Source organism: Aegilops tauschii, chromosome 3, assembly GCF_002575655.3.
Source record: "Aegilops tauschii subsp. strangulata cultivar AL8/78 chromosome 3, Aet v6.0, whole genome shotgun sequence".
Lineage (NCBI taxonomy): Eukaryota > Viridiplantae > Streptophyta > Magnoliopsida > Poales > Poaceae > Aegilops > Aegilops tauschii.
This window is the reverse complement of record NC_053037.3, coordinates 213593307-213610459: the sequence shown is the minus strand read 5'-3', so window position 1 is coordinate 213610459 and position 17153 is coordinate 213593307. Positions and strand designations below refer to the sequence as shown.

The 17153-nt window shown below is 44.5% G+C and overlaps 1 protein-coding gene across 14 annotated transcripts; it reads right to left on the bottom strand.

The window, feature by feature from the left end:
• Positions 1 to 6916: 6916 nt before the first annotated feature.
• On the bottom strand, positions 6917 to 12031 carry LOC109764123 (mitogen-activated protein kinase kinase kinase ANP1). Of its 14 annotated transcripts, XM_073510336.1 has the most exons (13): positions 11411 to 12031; positions 11232 to 11271; positions 10440 to 10488; positions 10270 to 10358; positions 10095 to 10163; positions 9703 to 9768; positions 9501 to 9611; positions 9342 to 9422; positions 9170 to 9247; positions 7936 to 7967; positions 7807 to 7856; positions 7521 to 7712; positions 6917 to 7429 (listed from the first exon to the last, which is right to left on the bottom strand). In XM_073510336.1, exons 2-11 carry the CDS (start codon positions 11253 to 11255, stop codon positions 7811 to 7813), a joined length of 645 nt encoding a protein of 214 aa, XP_073366437.1. In that variant the 5' UTR covers positions 11256 to 11271; positions 11411 to 12031; the 3' UTR covers positions 6917 to 7429; positions 7521 to 7712; positions 7807 to 7810. The 14 variants fall into 14 exon arrangements, with proteins under 14 accessions (XP_073366437.1, XP_073366435.1, XP_073366432.1 ...); XM_073510334.1 differs by having other exon boundaries at positions 7936 to 7987; positions 10095 to 10358; XM_073510331.1 differs by having other exon boundaries at positions 10095 to 10358.
• Between the last annotated feature and the right edge of the window lie 5122 nt (positions 12032 to 17153).

The following is a 17153-nucleotide window of genomic DNA, read 5'->3' as shown; positions in this document are numbered from 1 at the left end:
TTATGCATCTTATCTTGCTTTGATTGACGGTAGCATTATAAGATGATCTCTCACTAAAATTTCAAGATAAAAGTGTTCTCCCTGAGTATGTTCTCCCTGAGACACCACGTGTTAATCGGGTGTGATAGGCTCTACGTTCAAATACAACGGGTGCAAAACAGTTGCACACGCGGAATACTCAGGTTAAACTTGACGAGCCTAGCATATGTACAGATATGGCCTCGGAACACAGAGACCGAAAGGTCGAGCGTGAATCATATAGTAGATATGATCAACATAGTGATGTTCACCATTGAAACTACTCCATCTCACGTGTTAATCGGTCATGGTTTAGTTGCTTTGGATCACGTAATCACTTAGATGATTAGAGAGATGTCTATCTAAGTGGGAGTTCTTAAGTAATATGATTAATTGAACTTAAATTTATCATGAACTTAGTCCTGATAGTATTTTGCAAATTATGTTGTAGATCAATAGCTCGCGTTGTTGCTTCCCTGTTTATTTTTGATATGTTCCTAGAGAAAAATTATGTTGAAAGATGTTAGTAGCAAAGATGCGGATTGGATCCGTGATCTGAGGATTATCCTCATTGCTGCACAGAAAAAATTATGTCCTTGATGCACCGCTAGGTGACAGACCTATTGCAGGAGCAGATGCAGATGTTATGAACGTTTGGCTAGCTCAATATGATGACTACTTGATAGTTTAGTGCACCATGCTTAACGGCTTAGAATCGGGACTTCAAAGACGTTTTGAACGTCATGGACCATATGAGATGTTCTAGGAGTTGAAGTTAATATTTCAAGCAAATACCCGAGTTGAGAGATATGAAGTCTCCAACAAGTTCTATAGCTAAAAGATGGAGGAGAATCGCTCAACTAGTGAGCATGTGCTCAGATTGTCTGGGTACTACAATCGCTTGAATCAAGTGGGAGTTAATCTTCCAGATAAAATAGTGATTGACAGAATTCTCTAGTCACCATCACCAAGTTAGTAGAACTTCGTGATGAACTATAGTATGCAAGGGATGACGAAAGTAATTCCCAAGCTCTTCGTGATGCTGAAATCGACGAAGGTAGAAATCAAGAAAAACATCAAGTGTTGATGGTTAACAAGACCACTAGTTTCAAGAAAAGGGCAAAGGGATAGAACGGGAACTTCAAGTAGAACAGCAAGCAAGTTGCTGCTCAAGTGAAGAAGCCTAAGTCTGGTCCTAAGCCTGAGACTAAGTGCTTCTACTGCAAAGGAACTGGTCACTGGAGGCGGAACTGCCCCAAGTATTTGGTGGATAAGAAGGATGGCAAAGTGAACAAAGGTATATTGGATATACATGTTATTGATGTGTACTTACTAGTGTTTATAGCAACCCCTCAGTATTTGATACTGGTTCAGTTGCTAAAGAGTAGTAACTCGAAAACGGAGTTGCAGAATAAACAGAGACTAGTAAAAGGCGAGGTGACGATGTGTGTTGGAAGTAGTTCCAAGATTGATATGATCATCATCGCACACTCCCTATACTTTCGGGATTAGTGTTGAAACTAAATAAGTGTTATTTGGTGTTTGCGTTGAGCATGAATATGATTTGATCATGTTTATTGCAATACGGTTATTCATTTAAGTTAGAGAACAATTGTTGTTCTGTTTACATGAATAAAAACCTTTTATGGTCATACACACCAACGAAAATGGTTTGTTGGATCTCAGTGATACACATATTCATAATATTGAAGCCAAAAGATGCAAAGTTAATAATGATAGTGCAACTTATTTGTGGCACTGCCGTTTAGGTCATATTGGTGTAAAGCGCATGAAGAAACTCCATACTGATGGGATTTTGGAATCACTTGATTATGAATCACTTGATGCTTGCGAACCGTGCCTCATGGGAAAGATGACTAAAACGCCGTTCTCCGGAACTATGGAGAGAGCAACAGATTTGTTGGAAATCATACATACAGATGTATGTGGTCCGATGAATATTGAGGCTCGCAGCAGGTATCATTATTTTCTGACCTTCACAGATGATTTGAGCAGATATGGGTATATCTACTTGATGAAACACAAGTCTGAAACATTTGAAAAGTTCAAAGAATTTCAGAGTGAAGTGGAGAATCATCGTAACAAGAAAATAAAAGTTTCTACGATATGATCGCAGAGGTAAAATATTTGAGTTACGAGTTTGGCCTTCAGTCAAAACAAAGTGAAATAGTTTCACTACTCACGCCACCTGGAACACCACAGCATAATGGTGTGTCCGAACGTCATAACCGTACTTTATTGGATATAGTGCAATCTATGATGTCTCTTACCAATTTACCACTATCGTTTTGGGGTTATGCATTAGAGACAGCTACATTCACGTTAAATAGGGCACCATCAAAATCCGTTGAGACGAAGCCTTATGAACTGTGGTTTGGCAAGAAACCAAAGTTGTCGTTTCTTAAAGTTTGGGGTTGTGATGCTTATGTGAAAAAGTTTCATCCTGATAAGCTCAAACCCAAATCGGAGAAATGTATCTTCATAGGATACCCAAAGGAGACAGTTGGGTACACCTTCTATCACAGATCCGAAGGCAAGACATTCGTTGCTTAGTATGGATCCTTTCTAGAGAAGGAGTTTCTCTCGAAAGATGTGAGTGGGAGGAAAGTAGAACTTGATGAGGTAACTGTACCTGCTCCCTTATTGGAAAGTAGTTCATCACAGAAATCTGTTCCTGTGACTCCTACACCAATTAGTGAGAAAGTTAATGATGATGATCATGTAACTTCAGATCAAGTTACTACCAAACCTCGTAGGTAAAGCAGAGTGGTACAGTAATCCTCTTCTGGAGGTCATGTTACTAGACCATGGCGAACCTACGAACTATGAAGAAGCGATGGTGAGCCCAGATTCCGCAAAATGGCTTGAGGCCATGAAATCTGAGATAAGATCCATATATGAGAACAAAGTATGGACTTTGATTGACTTGCCCAATGATCGGCGAGCCATTGAGATTAAATGGATCTTCAAGAGGAAGACGGACGCTGATAGTAGTGTAACTATCTACAAAGCTAGAATTGTCGCAAAAGGTTTTCGACAAGTTCAAGATGTTGACTACGATGAGAGTTTCTCACTCGTATCTATGCTTAAGTCTGTCCGAATCATGTTAGCAATTGCCGCATTTTATGAAATATGGCAAAGGGATAAACAAAACTGCATTCCTTAATGGATTTATTAAAGAAGAGTTGTATATGATGCAACCAGGAGGTTTTGTCAATCCTAAAGGTGCTAACAAAATATGCAAGCTCCACCGATCCATCTATGGACTGGTGTAAGCATCTCGGAGTTGGAATATATACTTTGATAAGTTTATCAAAGAATATAGTGTTATACAGACTTGCGGTGAAGCCTGTATTTACAAGAAAGTGAGTGGGAGCACTACAGCATTTCTGATAAGTATATGTGAAGGACATATTGTTGATCAGAAATAATGTAGAATTATTCTGCAAAGCATAAAGGAGTGTTTGAAAGAAGTTTTTCAAAGATAGACCTCGGTGAAGCTGCTTACATATTGAGCATCAAGATCTATAGAGATAGATCAAAACGCTTGATAAGTTTTTTCAATGAGTACATACCTTAACAAGATTTTGAAGTAGTTCAAAATAGAACAGTCAAAGAAAGAGTTCTTGCCTGTGTTACAAGGTGTGAAATTGAGTAAGACTCAAAGCCCGACCACGGCAGAAGATAGAAAGAGAATGAAAGTCATTCCCTATGCCTTGGCCATAGGTTCTATAAAGTATGCCATGCTGTGTACCAGATCTATTGTATACCCTACACTGATTTTGGCAAGGGAGTACAATACTGATCTAGGAGTAGATCACTGGACAGCGGTCAAAATTATCCTTAGTGGAATAAGGATATGTTTCTCGATTATGGAAGTGACAAAAGGTTCATCGTAAAGGGTTACGTCGATGCAAGTTTTGACACTAAATCTAGATGACTCTGAGTCTCGGTCTAGATACATATTGAAAGTGGGAGCAATTAGCTAGAGTAGCTCCGTGCAGAGCATTATAGACATAGAAATTTGCAAAATACTTACGGATCTGGATGTGACAGACCCGTTGACTAAAATTATCTCACAATCAAAACATGATCACACCTTAGTACTCTTTGGGTGTTAATCACATAGCGATGTGAACTAGATTATTGACTCTAGTAAACCCTTTGAGTGTTGGTCACATAGAGATGTGAACTATGGGTGTTAATCACATGGTGATGTGAATTATTGATGTTAAATCACATGGCGATATGAACTAGATTATTGACTCTAGTGCAAGTGGGAGACTGAAGGAAATATGCCCTAGAGGCAATAATAAAGTATTATATATTTCCTTATATCATGATAAATGTTTATTATTCATGCTAGAATTGTATTAACCAAAAACATAATACATGTGTGAATACATAGACAAACAAAGTGTCACTAGTATGCCTCTACTTGACTAGTTCGTTAATCAAAGATGGTTATGTTTCCTAGCCATAGACATGAGTTGTCATTTGATTAACGGGATCACCTCATTAGGAAAATGACGTGATTGACATGACCCATTACGTTAGCTTAGCACCCGATCGTTTAGCATGTTGCTATTGCTTTCTTCATGACTTATACATGTTCCTATGACTATGAGATTATGCAACTCCCGTTTACCGGAGGAACACTTTGTGTGCTACCAAACGTCACAACGTAACTGGGTGATTATAAAGGTGCTCTACAGGTGTCTCCAAAGGTACTTGTTGGGTTGGCGTATTTCGAGATTAGGATTTGTCACTCCGATTGTCGGAGAGGTATCTCTGGGCCCACTCGGTAATGCACATCACTATAAGCCTTGCAAGCATTGTGACTAATGAGTTAGTTACGGGATGATGTATTACGGAACGAGTAAAGAGACTTGCCGGTAACGAGATTGAACTAGGTATCGAGATACCGACGATCGAATCTCGGGCAAGTAACATACCGATGACAAAGGGAACAACGTATGTTGTTATGCGGTCTGACCGATAAAGATCTTCGTAGAATATGTGGGAGCCAATATGGGCATCCAGGTCCCGCTATTGGTTATTGACCGGAGAGGTGTCTCGGTCATGTCTACATAGTTCTCGAACCCGAAGGGTCCGCACGCTTAAAGTTACGATGACAGTTTTATTATGAGTTTATGTATGTGATGTACCGAAGGAGTTCGGAGTCCCGAATGAGATCGGGGACATGACGAGGAGTCTCGAAATGGTCGAGACGTAAAGATCGATATATTGGACGACTATATTCGGACTTCGGAAAGATTCCGAGTGATTCGGGTATTTTTCGGAGTACCGGAGAGTTACGGGAATTCGTATTGGGCCTTAATGGGCCATACGGGAAAGGAGAGAAAGAGCCCAAAGGGTGGCCGCACCCCTCCCCATGGGCTAGTCCGAATTGGACTAGGGAGGGGGGGCGCCCCCTTCCTTCTTTCTCCTTCCCCCTTCCCTTCTCCTACTCCCACAAGGAAAGAAGGAGTCCTACTCCCGGTGGGAGTAGGACTCCCCCCTTTGGCGCGCCTCTCCCTTGGCCGGCTGCCTCCTCCTTGCTCCTTTATATACGGGGGCAGGGGGGCACCCCATAGACACAACAATTGATCCTTGAGATCTCTTAGCCGTGTGCGGTGCCCCCCTCCACCAAATTACACCTTGAAAATACCGTTGCGGAGCTTAGGCGAAGCCCTGCGTCGGTGGAACATCATCATTGTCACCACGCCGTCGTGCTGACGAAACTCTCCCTCAACACTCGGCTGGATCGGAGTTCGAGGGACGTCATCGAGCTGAACGTGTGTAGAACTCGGAGGTGCCGTACTTCGGTTTGATCGGTCGGATCGTGAAGACGTTCGACTACATCAACCGCGTTGTGATAACGCTTCCTCTGTCGGTCTACGAGGGTACGTGGACAATACTCTCCCCTCTCGTTGCTATGCATCACCATGATCTTGCGTGTGCGTAGGATTTTTTTTTGAAATTACTACGTTACCCAACAGGAACCAAATTCAGAAATCAAAGTCCAAACAGAGAATGAATGTTTCCCTATAGAGCTTATAGGCAAAGAGGTAAAAACAAGCAGATCTAAATACCAATGCTAATGTAATATTGGTATCCATAAGCAGTAGCTTCAGATCCTAAAATTCATCAGCACTGCAGGCACATAATTTTCACTCTTCTGTCTATGTCCCCTTTCATATCATTCAACTCTTTGTTTATTGGATTTTCATAAACACCAAAAATCTCAAGGATTTACATGCACATTAGAAATTAAACTTGCCTTTGCATTCTATTTGTAAACTGCACCAAAAGAGAGAAGCCGCAGGCATCTAGGGCGAAGATGAACTCGCACGTATGTACACTGGGAAGCATGCATATGAAAGTTAGAAGCATACGTTTACCTATGGTTGTAATCACTATGAATAGAATTAGCAACTACTGTTATTCGTTACTTGAATGGAATCAACAGCGATTTTCATGCATTGCATATACGACGGCTGGCCCTATATGCCTCCTCTGTCTTATCTCGTAACTACTACTAATAATTGTTGACTGGGCTCGGCTTCTGTCTAAACAAAGACAACTGCATTCAAGCACAGGGCAGTACCTCCTAAGACTGAAGCTTTAATTAACAAAAGCAAGCATCTGCCAATTTATTGAAGGAAGAACACCACGCCTGAAACACAGCAGGCCTATCAACTTAATCCAGACATATAAATCTGTGGTCACACCACCACCATCACACCTAAAAACTTAGGAAAAGTCTGTAGTCCATGTCACAATTATAAATACTCTGTTTTCACCTTAAACTATCATAAAAGAGAAATAAAAATACAAGAGTAATATAATGCAGACCAATGCACAACACATCAGGTGAAGATTTCCAAAGATAAGCAATCAGATCAGTTCAGTTGTACACAACATGTTCATACAACTACTTCCACAAACAGTTCCAGTAGGCTTTCATAAACTCACTTACACCAATCCATCCCTTGCGAGTAAACAGCAACCGCTACCCAATCACTTATCCAGAATGACCCAAAGCACCAAACTGAACATAACTCTATGACCGCACCGTTCTGAAATATTTTTCTTCTTCAAGCTAATTAATAAATTAATAAATTCACCCAAACTAAATTATCTTCTTAGCTGCTTTAATGGAGCATAGTAAGCACTTGTCGTTGCTGTCTGGACCCTTTTTTAGGCAGTGATGCATGCGCATTTTACACAGTAGCTTGCATAACCTGCTCAGCTTGCTTAACCCAGGGATATAATGACCACCAGGGTGGGCCCTGAGTAATAGAATAACTGTACGATCCCATGTGTCAGTAACCTGATCTGCAACCCAAGCGCACAAATAGACATGCAAGGAGAAGCAGAATGACACCTACCAATAGATACGATGGTGTGTTACAGAATTGAAAGGCAAAAGAACCAAATGGATTCATCTCAAGCAAGGCAGCAGGAATGCAACTAACCCTCACGTCTTCCTTGCAGCACGAAGAGAACTTTAGAGAAGCAAAGTAAATGCAAAATAGGGACTCGGTGGGCTAAATCTGACAGATGGCATCAACCAAGATATTAAGAGGAGCTAACATGTTATTAGCCTCCTTGCAACTGTTCAGAGATCACCGTCATACTGCACTTGGTCAGCTGAACGATCCTCCCACCTGCCATAAGAGGAGCTTACCATAGTAAGCTGACTAAAAATTAAGAAACAAGAACAAGCGGAACATCGCAAGGCAACACTCTCAAAGCACCAACCTGCTCATTGTCGCTTGAGCCCCAGTGCACTGTCACAAACATAGGCGGTTCTAGAGAAAGAGAAGAAATAACATTGTAAGAATCGTGAGGGGCCGGCTCGAGGAGTGTGCTGAGGTCGGATCAGGGTACCTGAGGTGTCCTGCACCTTTATTCATCAGACCCTGGGATTCCATGGAACAATCTTATCAAAACAAGTAAACCAGGTCGGCTAAGATTATTAGAAGAGATGCACCACATTAAATAATTATAGTACAGAAAATAATTTTTACGAAGAAATGAAAGGGAAAACCGATTTACATCAAATCTTAGATTCCCTCAAAGACAAAAATACAAAGAGAGTATTGGGATAAATTATTGAATCTGTTCAAGTGAAGAATGCATACCCAGGGGTTTTACCCCCCCCCCCCACACACACACACCAACACACACACACACATCATGTTCTTCCCTCTAGTGTACAGCTTCTTATGTGAAGGCTGTACCAAAGTACATGAGGTTAGTTCTTTTTCACAGTAATAATCTTAGTTGTGGGACATCACTATGTCATATCTCAGAGCTGGTAAAAAAAGACTTATACATTATTGAGGGTTTGTGATAGGATGGTATGCCATCGACAAGTTAAGGTGATAAAAAAATTGGTGTATTTTCTAGTATGGGCAAAGAAGCACGAGTTTCACTATTACAAATTGTGAGAAACTGATCTTCAAAGCATATTTTTGACAAGTGAATTGGCTTTTACATGGCAAATAATTACAGCGAAGAAGTGGTAACCTATACATATATGCAATGCAGTCTAATTCTAGTTCTTATCATTACTGCATTGTTCTGCAAAACGTAGGAGCATCACAATATATTAGTGCAAGTTCAGGACTGCGTTCACTCTTCCTTTAAAAAATTATGCAAGGTGACTCTGGTAACCATATACCAGTTTACAAAATATATAACATTGAATCATATACCAGTTTACAAAAATCCATACGTTTGTATTATTATTCGAACTATCTAATGAAAGAAGGCAGCAACTAACACATAAATTCATTAGAAAGAGATGGTATTCCAGATAGCGCCCCGGACAACGCTTCATTACCAAGAGATTATGCAGGAACAATAATGCAAATACCTGCAGAGAACTTTACCATAAGCCTGCTTGGAACCAAACTCACACTTTCATGTTTCATGCACACAGGTAGTCAAGAGCAATAAATAAGAATCCATAATCTCATGGCATAATTAGACAGGAAAGGTTTAGCATTTGCTATTCTGTTGTAAATTATTGTTTTGATCACTTGACAAGCACATGAAGGTTTTATTTCTTCCAAGCTATTATACCCGACCTTAACAGCATATTGAACATCAATCTTACCAACTTGGCAACTTGCTTAGATGCCCCAAAATTGGCAAGCTTAATGCAGCCTTTGTTATCAACAAGAATGTTTGCACCCTGTAAAACAATCCCATGATCACCAAGATAATTAGAACAACCAAACAATCAATGACACAAAGGTTCTAGTATATTCAGGCTTCAGAGTTTTTACCTTAATGTCTCTATGTATTATTGCATTGCTATGCAGATATTCCAACCCTTGCAAAATCTGCCTAGTATACTTCCTAACGACCTGATCAAAATACGCAACGAATCAGTTTCTCTTCTGCGAGTCAAATCACAGAAAACCGCATGATTGGTGGTTACTTACTGCCTCCGGGAATGAACCGAGTTTTCCAAGAAGCGACTGGATAGACCCTCCAGGAACAAACTCCAGCAGGATATTCAGTGTGTCTTCCTCACGGACAGTCCCGAGGTACCTCTTCTCAAATCACAGGAAGTAGATCAAACAACTGCAGTCTAGCAGTCAAGTATAGAGTATCTAAAATGTAATCGATCTTTCATCTACTAACCATAATATTGGGGTGCGAAAGGTTCTTGAGGAGCTTCACTTCTTCCTCAAGTTCTCTTATATGCGCCTAATCGTAGAAACAAAAGCCACAAATCACCTCACATGAAGGAAAGCCTAAACAACTAAATTGGTAACCAAATCGGTCGGAGAAGTGCTACTCACTTGGGCCTTACCACAGCTATCACTTGCATTACACTGCTATGCATATACTAATCATTTGAATTTATTCCCAGAAGGTAAATAAAGAATGGAAGCTTCAGCACAACCACTGATTTCTATCAACTTCCCGAAACAAAGCATCTGAAGCTATATTAATATGCAAGCCCAGATACCCATATACTTTATTATGGGGGAAAACAACCATATCAGAGATAAACATGAATCATCACTTACTTTTGCTGTTGTTGTTGGAAAGAGCATGACTTCCTGATGTGTGCTTCGTTTCGTTCTTCTACAACCAAACTTTGTAATAAAGAACAAACTAATAAGGCACACACTTAGTACTGGTAACATCTGTAATCGATGGATGGTAATTATATTCGAACGCCCTTGGAAAGGAAACATAAACCTGGGTTGGTCGGCGCTGTTCTGAAACAGCTGTATGCAGGCAGTGGAGATAGTTGAGCAGGCTGCCATGCTTGTGACAAAGCGGCTGGTCTATACATATGTGACAATTAAGAAGGGTTCAAAAGTTAGCGTGACAACGTGTATAATATCAAAACCGAGACATATGTTTACCATCGACATCTTTAGCAGCACCTAACTCTTCTTCCTTGACCGTTACTTCCTTGAAACAAACAGCCAAGCTATTAAATTGTTTGATTTCACTGTATTTAATTTGAGAGGATTAACTGTAAAGCATCATCAGATTCCTGAATTTGGTCTGTTTAGATTGAGTACACAGGATAAAATTTGCTCATACAAAATTGCTGTGCAGATGTACCAATCAAGCATCCGTTTATACTATCCAGGAGCTCAGAGTTTAGTAACTCTACTGCATATGATAGCAGGTAATATCTATGGTAGGGCGTATCTTGTACCCACAAGACTAATGTCAATTTGTTTGTAAGACATGCATAATCACTTTTCTTAGCCGACTTGAGGCTATAATGAGAAGTTAAAAAACACTATCTATTATAAATTCTATTGTATGCGGCGTGCAGACATTTAAAACACCTATGTTTTCTGACGAAATGAATGGTAATGGCTGATTACTAATTTCCTAAATCGGTTTTTTTCTTCGAAACCTAATTCGCGGATAAACATGCCTAAATGGGAAAAAGGAGGGTGGATGTACAATTATGACAGCTAGCTCATACAGAGGCATGAAGAACATCCTCTGTTCGCATGACCAACATCATGTACTGCTCTGTCAGACCACAAGATTAAAACAAACACTTTTGAAACCTTCGTTTACAAATTTAGCTTTTGTCAGTGGGTAATAGAAATACAAAATCATGTCACGTGCTCTCTTACACAGAAAAATCAAACATCAAGCGTGACTGTATTAAAGAGAGAGAGAGAGTTCACCTTGTTCATCTTTATCAATCTCATTCTCAAAATTCTTCTTCTACTCTCCACAAGTAACCAGAATATGAGAATCAAAATTAGATTATAAGAAAACTAGAAAATCAAGGACGCAGATGGGCATCACAGATTGGAGAGGAGGAGGGAAGAAGCGAAGGTGGGAGGAGGGGCACGGCTGCTACCTGTAGACATGCGTGGCTTCAGAGGGTTGCTCGCCCCCACCCCTTGCTTATGCTGTCGTGGCCCTGTCTAGGTCAATCGGAGAAGCTCAGGTGGTCGCCATCTCCCCAACCGACGAGCGCCCCCAGCTTCTCCCGCCTGCACGCACCTGCCCGGCCCTTCTCCTCCATCGCTGCCGGTCCGGTCGACATCCCACAGGCTGAGCCCGAGCAGCCCCATCCCCCTGACTTGTGGAGGCAGGAGCGGAGGAGGCGGCGGGGATATTCCTCCCCAGAAGCCCCCACTCTCTCCTCCTCCTCCTCCCCCGTCTCATCCACCCCTCCTCGTCCGGATCCCGCCGAATCCGAGGCTTGTGGGCGCAGAGGCGAGCTTCTCCGGCGGCGGCGGCAGGAGAGGAGGCGGGGGTCGCGGGGGAGACGCGCGGGCTAGGTCACCGGCATCGGCGGCGAGCTTCTGCGGCAGCGGCGACAGGAGAGGAGGCGGGGGTCGCGGGGGAGACGCGCGGGCCAGAGCTGGCCGGAACCGGCCGGCGCGATGGAGAGAGAGAGGGGTTAGCGAGAGAGAGAGAGAGAGAGAGGAGGGCGACGAGGAGGGGGAGGCGAGTGGGACGGGAGGCGACGACTAGGTCTTTTCCACGGGGGAGGCTGCCTTTTATACGCCTGGATGCGAAATGATGAAAATGCCCCTGGCGGGGCATGAAAATAACAGGCGGTGGCATGAGTACTGTTCATGGCGAATTAAAGGCGACGTGGCCACCTCCGTTGTGCCTATGAATTCTTCAGGGTTTATATGTTCAATGCTCTGTTTTCTGCAAAGTCTGAAACCTGTTAACGAAACTTGCTATGTTTACATGGTTGCCATCATATCTTCTGATCCTTTTTGGCTCATGGTCACTAAGGGACTTTTTTTCTATGAATTTAGTAGATTCATGACATGCCTTGTTTTTGCTATGTTAAGTTCCTGTAGCATGTTGATTGCTTGCTCTGAACATTGCTACCTGATGCTGTTTATGCCATGTCCAGTAATTTCACCAAGTCTGTGAACCTGATATCTTTTGCACTTTTGCCATGCTTGTTTGAACCTGTTATTGTGTGATCTAGCCGTAGCTCAGTATTCATCTTTTGTCAAGCATCTCCTGTAGTTTACTGCCATATGCTTTGTAGCTATGTTGGGGTGCTATAGCATAGTTACTTGATGTATTCTAAGTGCTATCATGTTGTTAATCGCAGAATCGTGTCATTCTTGTTTTGCTTGCCATTTGCAAACCGTGCATCCGTTTCCGGTGATCTTTATATCGATTTCGTCCGAAATCATCTCATCTTTCCAGTGGAATACTTGGTTTGCCAAGTTACTGCTTTGTTCATCCTTTCTCTTCCGGAGCACGCATACGCATCGCATATCATATCTCGCATATCATGCATGTATTGCATCATGTTGTTTGTGCATTTCCCGTGATTGATTGTTGTTCCATTGCTTGTGTTCTTGCTGTGGGTAGAGCCGGGAGACAAGTTCGTGAACGAGGAACCTGTTGAGTACGCTTACGAGGATCAAGCTTTCGACAACTCTGAGAACCTTGCAGGCAAGATGACCATACCCTCGAAATCACTTCTATCTTTGCTTTGCTAGTTGTTCTTTCTATTGCTATGCTACGCTACGTACCACTTGCTATATCATGCCTCCCATATTTCCATGTCAAGCCTTTAACCATCCTTTCCTAGCAAACCGTTGTTTGGCTAAGTTACCGCTTTTGCTCAGCCCTTCTTATAGCGTTTCTAGTTGCAGGTGAAGTTGAAGTTGGTTCCATGTTGGAACATGGATATTTTTTTGTAATATCACAATATCTCTTATTTAATTAATGCATCTATATATTTGGTAAGGGTGGAAGGCTCGGCCTTATGCCTGGTGTTTTGTTCCACTCTTGCCGCCCTAGTTTCCGTCATACCGGTATTATGTTCCTTGAGTTTGCGTTCCTTACGCGGTTGGGTGATTTATGGGACCCCCTTGACAGTTCGCCTTGAATAAAACTCTTCCAGCAAGGCCCAACCTTGGTTTTACCATTTGCCTCCTAAGCCTTCTTCCCTCGGGTTTTCGCGAGCCCGAGGGTCATCTTTACTTAAACCCCCGGGCCAGTGTTCCTCTGAGTGCTGGTCCAAACTAGAGCACTTTGCAGCGCCACCTCGGGGAAACTTGAGGCCTGTTTTAGTTGTACGGACTGCTCATCCGGTGTGCCCTGAGAACGAGATATGTGCAGCTCCTATCAGGATTTGTCGGCACATTCGGGCGGCTTTGCTGGTCTTGTTTTACCATTGTCGAAATGTCTTGTAAACCGGGATTCCGAGACTGATCGGGTCTTCCCGGGAGAAGGTTTATCCTTCGTTGACCGTGAGAGCTTATAATGGGCTAAGTTGGGACACCCCTGCAGGGTATTATCTTTCGAAAGCCATGCCCGCGGTTATGAGACAGATGGGAATTTGTTAATGTCCGGTTGTAGAGAAGTTGTCACTTGACTTAATTAAAATACATCAACCGTGTGTGTAGCCGTGATGGTCTCTTCTCGGCGGAGTCCGGGAAGTGAACACGGTTTGAGTTATGCATGAACGTAAGTAGTTTCAGGATCACTTCTTGATCATTTCTAGCTTCGTGACTGTTGTGTTGCTTCTCTTCTCGCTCTCATTTGCGTATGTTAGCCACCATATATGCTTAGTGCCTGCTGCAGCTCCACCTCATTACACCATCCTTTCCTATAAGCTTAAATAGTCTTGATCTCGCGGGTGTGAGATTGCTGAGTCCTCGTGACTCACAGATTCTACCAAAACAGTTGCAGGTGCCGACGATACCAGTGCAGATGACGCAACCGAGCTCAAGTGGGAGTTCGACGAGGAACGTGGTCGTTACTATGTTTCTTTTCCTGATGATCAGTAGTGGAGCCCAGTTGGGACGATCGGGGATCTAGCATTTGGGGTTATCTTATTTTCATTTGGATTCGACCGTAGTCGGTCTATGTGTGGATTTTGGATGATGTATGAATTAATTTATGTATTGTGTGAAGTGGCGATTGTAAGCCAACTCTCGTTATCCCATTCTTGTTCCTTACATGGGATTGTGTGAAGATGACCCTTCTTGCGACAAAACCACAATGCGGTTATGCCTCTAAGTTGTGCCTCGACACGTGCGAGATATAGCCGCATCGTGGGCGTTACATGTTAATCTCCGACGACGGCAGACGAACCAGTAAATCCTCCTACTCCCCTCCGCGTGGGAAACAACTGCCGAGTCTTCCCTGGCTCCGTGTCGTTCCCTTCCTAGGCCTCGCCATCGTCCACCGCCCAGGTGCTCTCGGCGCGGCGTGGTCAACGTGGTCAAGAACAACATGCATCGGAAGTGGACTGTACGTGGAGAGGCTGACAGCTGGGTCCATGGCCACACACAAGGAAATGCCTCCTTATTACGCCCAAAATAATGATTCCTGCACCTGACAGCTGAGACCCACCGGAAGGGCCTATGTATTTCGTGAAAAAAACGTTACCCCGCTGACAGGTCGGACCCACCAGCTATATCTTCGCACGCAAGGAAGTGCCTCCTTATTACACACAAAAAAAATGAATACCCCCTGCTAGCTGGGACCCACCATAGTGGGAGGCTGACTTGTGGGCCTACTAAGATGACGGGGACGGAGGGCTTTGTCAACTTAGTCAATATGAATGATTCTAGCTCCAGTGACTGTACGATGTCCATCCAACGGCCGTAGTGCTTCTTCAACCTCTCGTCTTCTTGCTCCAGCCGCCCAAACAAGCGTCGGCCGTGCCGCCGGCTCCTGCCTCTCATGTCCGGTTGTGCTGCCACCGCTGGCCATGCCATTCGTCCATACTCACCCACACCTCCTGTTATTTTCCGGCGACGGCAGCCTCACACCGCAGCCGAAGCAATCAACCCACGTACTCCCCTCCGCGTGGGCATCCACTGGCGTGTCTTCCCCGGCTCCGCATCGTCCCCTTCCTAGGCCTCGTCGTCGTCCACAGCCCTGGTGCTCTCGGCACGGCGTGGTCAATGTGGTCAACGAACGACTTCCATCGGAAGAGTACTGTACGTGGAGATGCTAACAGCTGGGTCCACGGCCGTAGCAAGGAAGTGCCTCCTTATGACGCGCAAAATAATTATTCCTCCACGTGACAGCGGGGACCCACCGGACGGGCCACCGTATTTCGCGAAATAACATTTCCCCCCTGACTGCTGGGACCCACCAGCTACATCTTTGCACGCAAGGAAGTGCGTCCATATTACAAGCAAAAAATGATTTGCCCCCATGACTGCTGGGACCCACCAGCTACATGTTCGCACGCAAGGAAGTGCCTGACAGTCGGGACCCACCCGGTTGAAGCGTACGTAGCATTGTCATTCTGGTCGCGAACGTGTATGTACATACTGGTCGATCGGTCTGTCTGCAGGCTGCAGCGATGAACCGTGGCCATGTAAGGAAGGGCACGTGTGGTAGTAGAGGCGCGCACGTGTCATAGTAGATGCACGCACGTAGCATGTACACGTACGTACAACGGTCAGGGTGCAAAAAAGTAAATACGGCCACGACGTACATACGGGTGGGGTCTCGAATGCCTACTCGTGCATATATATACGGACGGCCAGGGCTTGTGTACATGGAGAGGTAACGGACGGCAGCAACGGCGTCCTATTCAACAGGCAGCGAACCGGCTGGGTCGGAACGGAGAAACAGCGTCGTGTTCATCGGGAGGCAACCGACTGGGTCAGAATACGTCATGTTCATCGGGAGCCAACCAGCTTGGACGGAACAGCCGATGGAAACAAGGCCTGGCGTACCGCAGAATGGAGGAAACGGCCTTGTGTTCGACCAGCCATGGTCGAAACGGGATCCTATTCATCGGGAGGGGTCTGGCGTACCGCAAAACGGAGGAAACGGGCCTCCTACGGTCAAAACGGCGTCCTATTGATCGAGAGGGGTGTGGCATACCGCAAAACGGTGGAAACAAACTTGTGTTGGAGCGCTACGGTCGAAACGGGGGTCATGTTCATCGGGAGGGCTGTGGCGTACTGCAGAACGGGACTCCACGGGATACTGTTCATCTCCACCACCGACTGCCTCCATGGGCTACTGTTCATGCACCGTCGACTGCCTCCACGGGCTCCTGTTCATCCACCGTCGACCTCCTCCAGCCTCCACCTGCGACTGTTCATCCACGGGCTCCTGTTCATCCAGCCTCCACCACGCGCTCCTCCACCGGCTACTGTTCAACCAGCCCTCTCCACTGGGTCATGTTCAACCACCCCCATGGGCTACTGTTCATCCAGCCCTCCACCGGCTACTGTTCAACCAAGCCTCCACCGGCTACTATTCAACCAGCCCTCCACGGGGTCTTGTTGATCCAGCCCTCCATGGGTCCTATTCATCCACCGGCTCGATCAATTGGGGTCCTGTTCATCTAGCAGCAACGGCCCCTACTACCACGGGGTCCTGTTCATCCAACCCCCCACTGGAACTGTTCATCCAAACCCCCCAACAACGCTCACTGTTCATCCAGAGGCAACATCGATCGGCTTCATTTAGCACCAGTAGCGAAGGAATCACACGGGTTCAGTTACAGCAAGGGATCGATCAATCGCTCGGGTTCAGTAACGCGTAGCCTACAGTGCAATCGCTCGGGTTTAGTTAGAGCCCAACACCTCGCTCGGGTTCAGTTAGAGCGCAACGCCTTGCACACACGCGTGTACGTA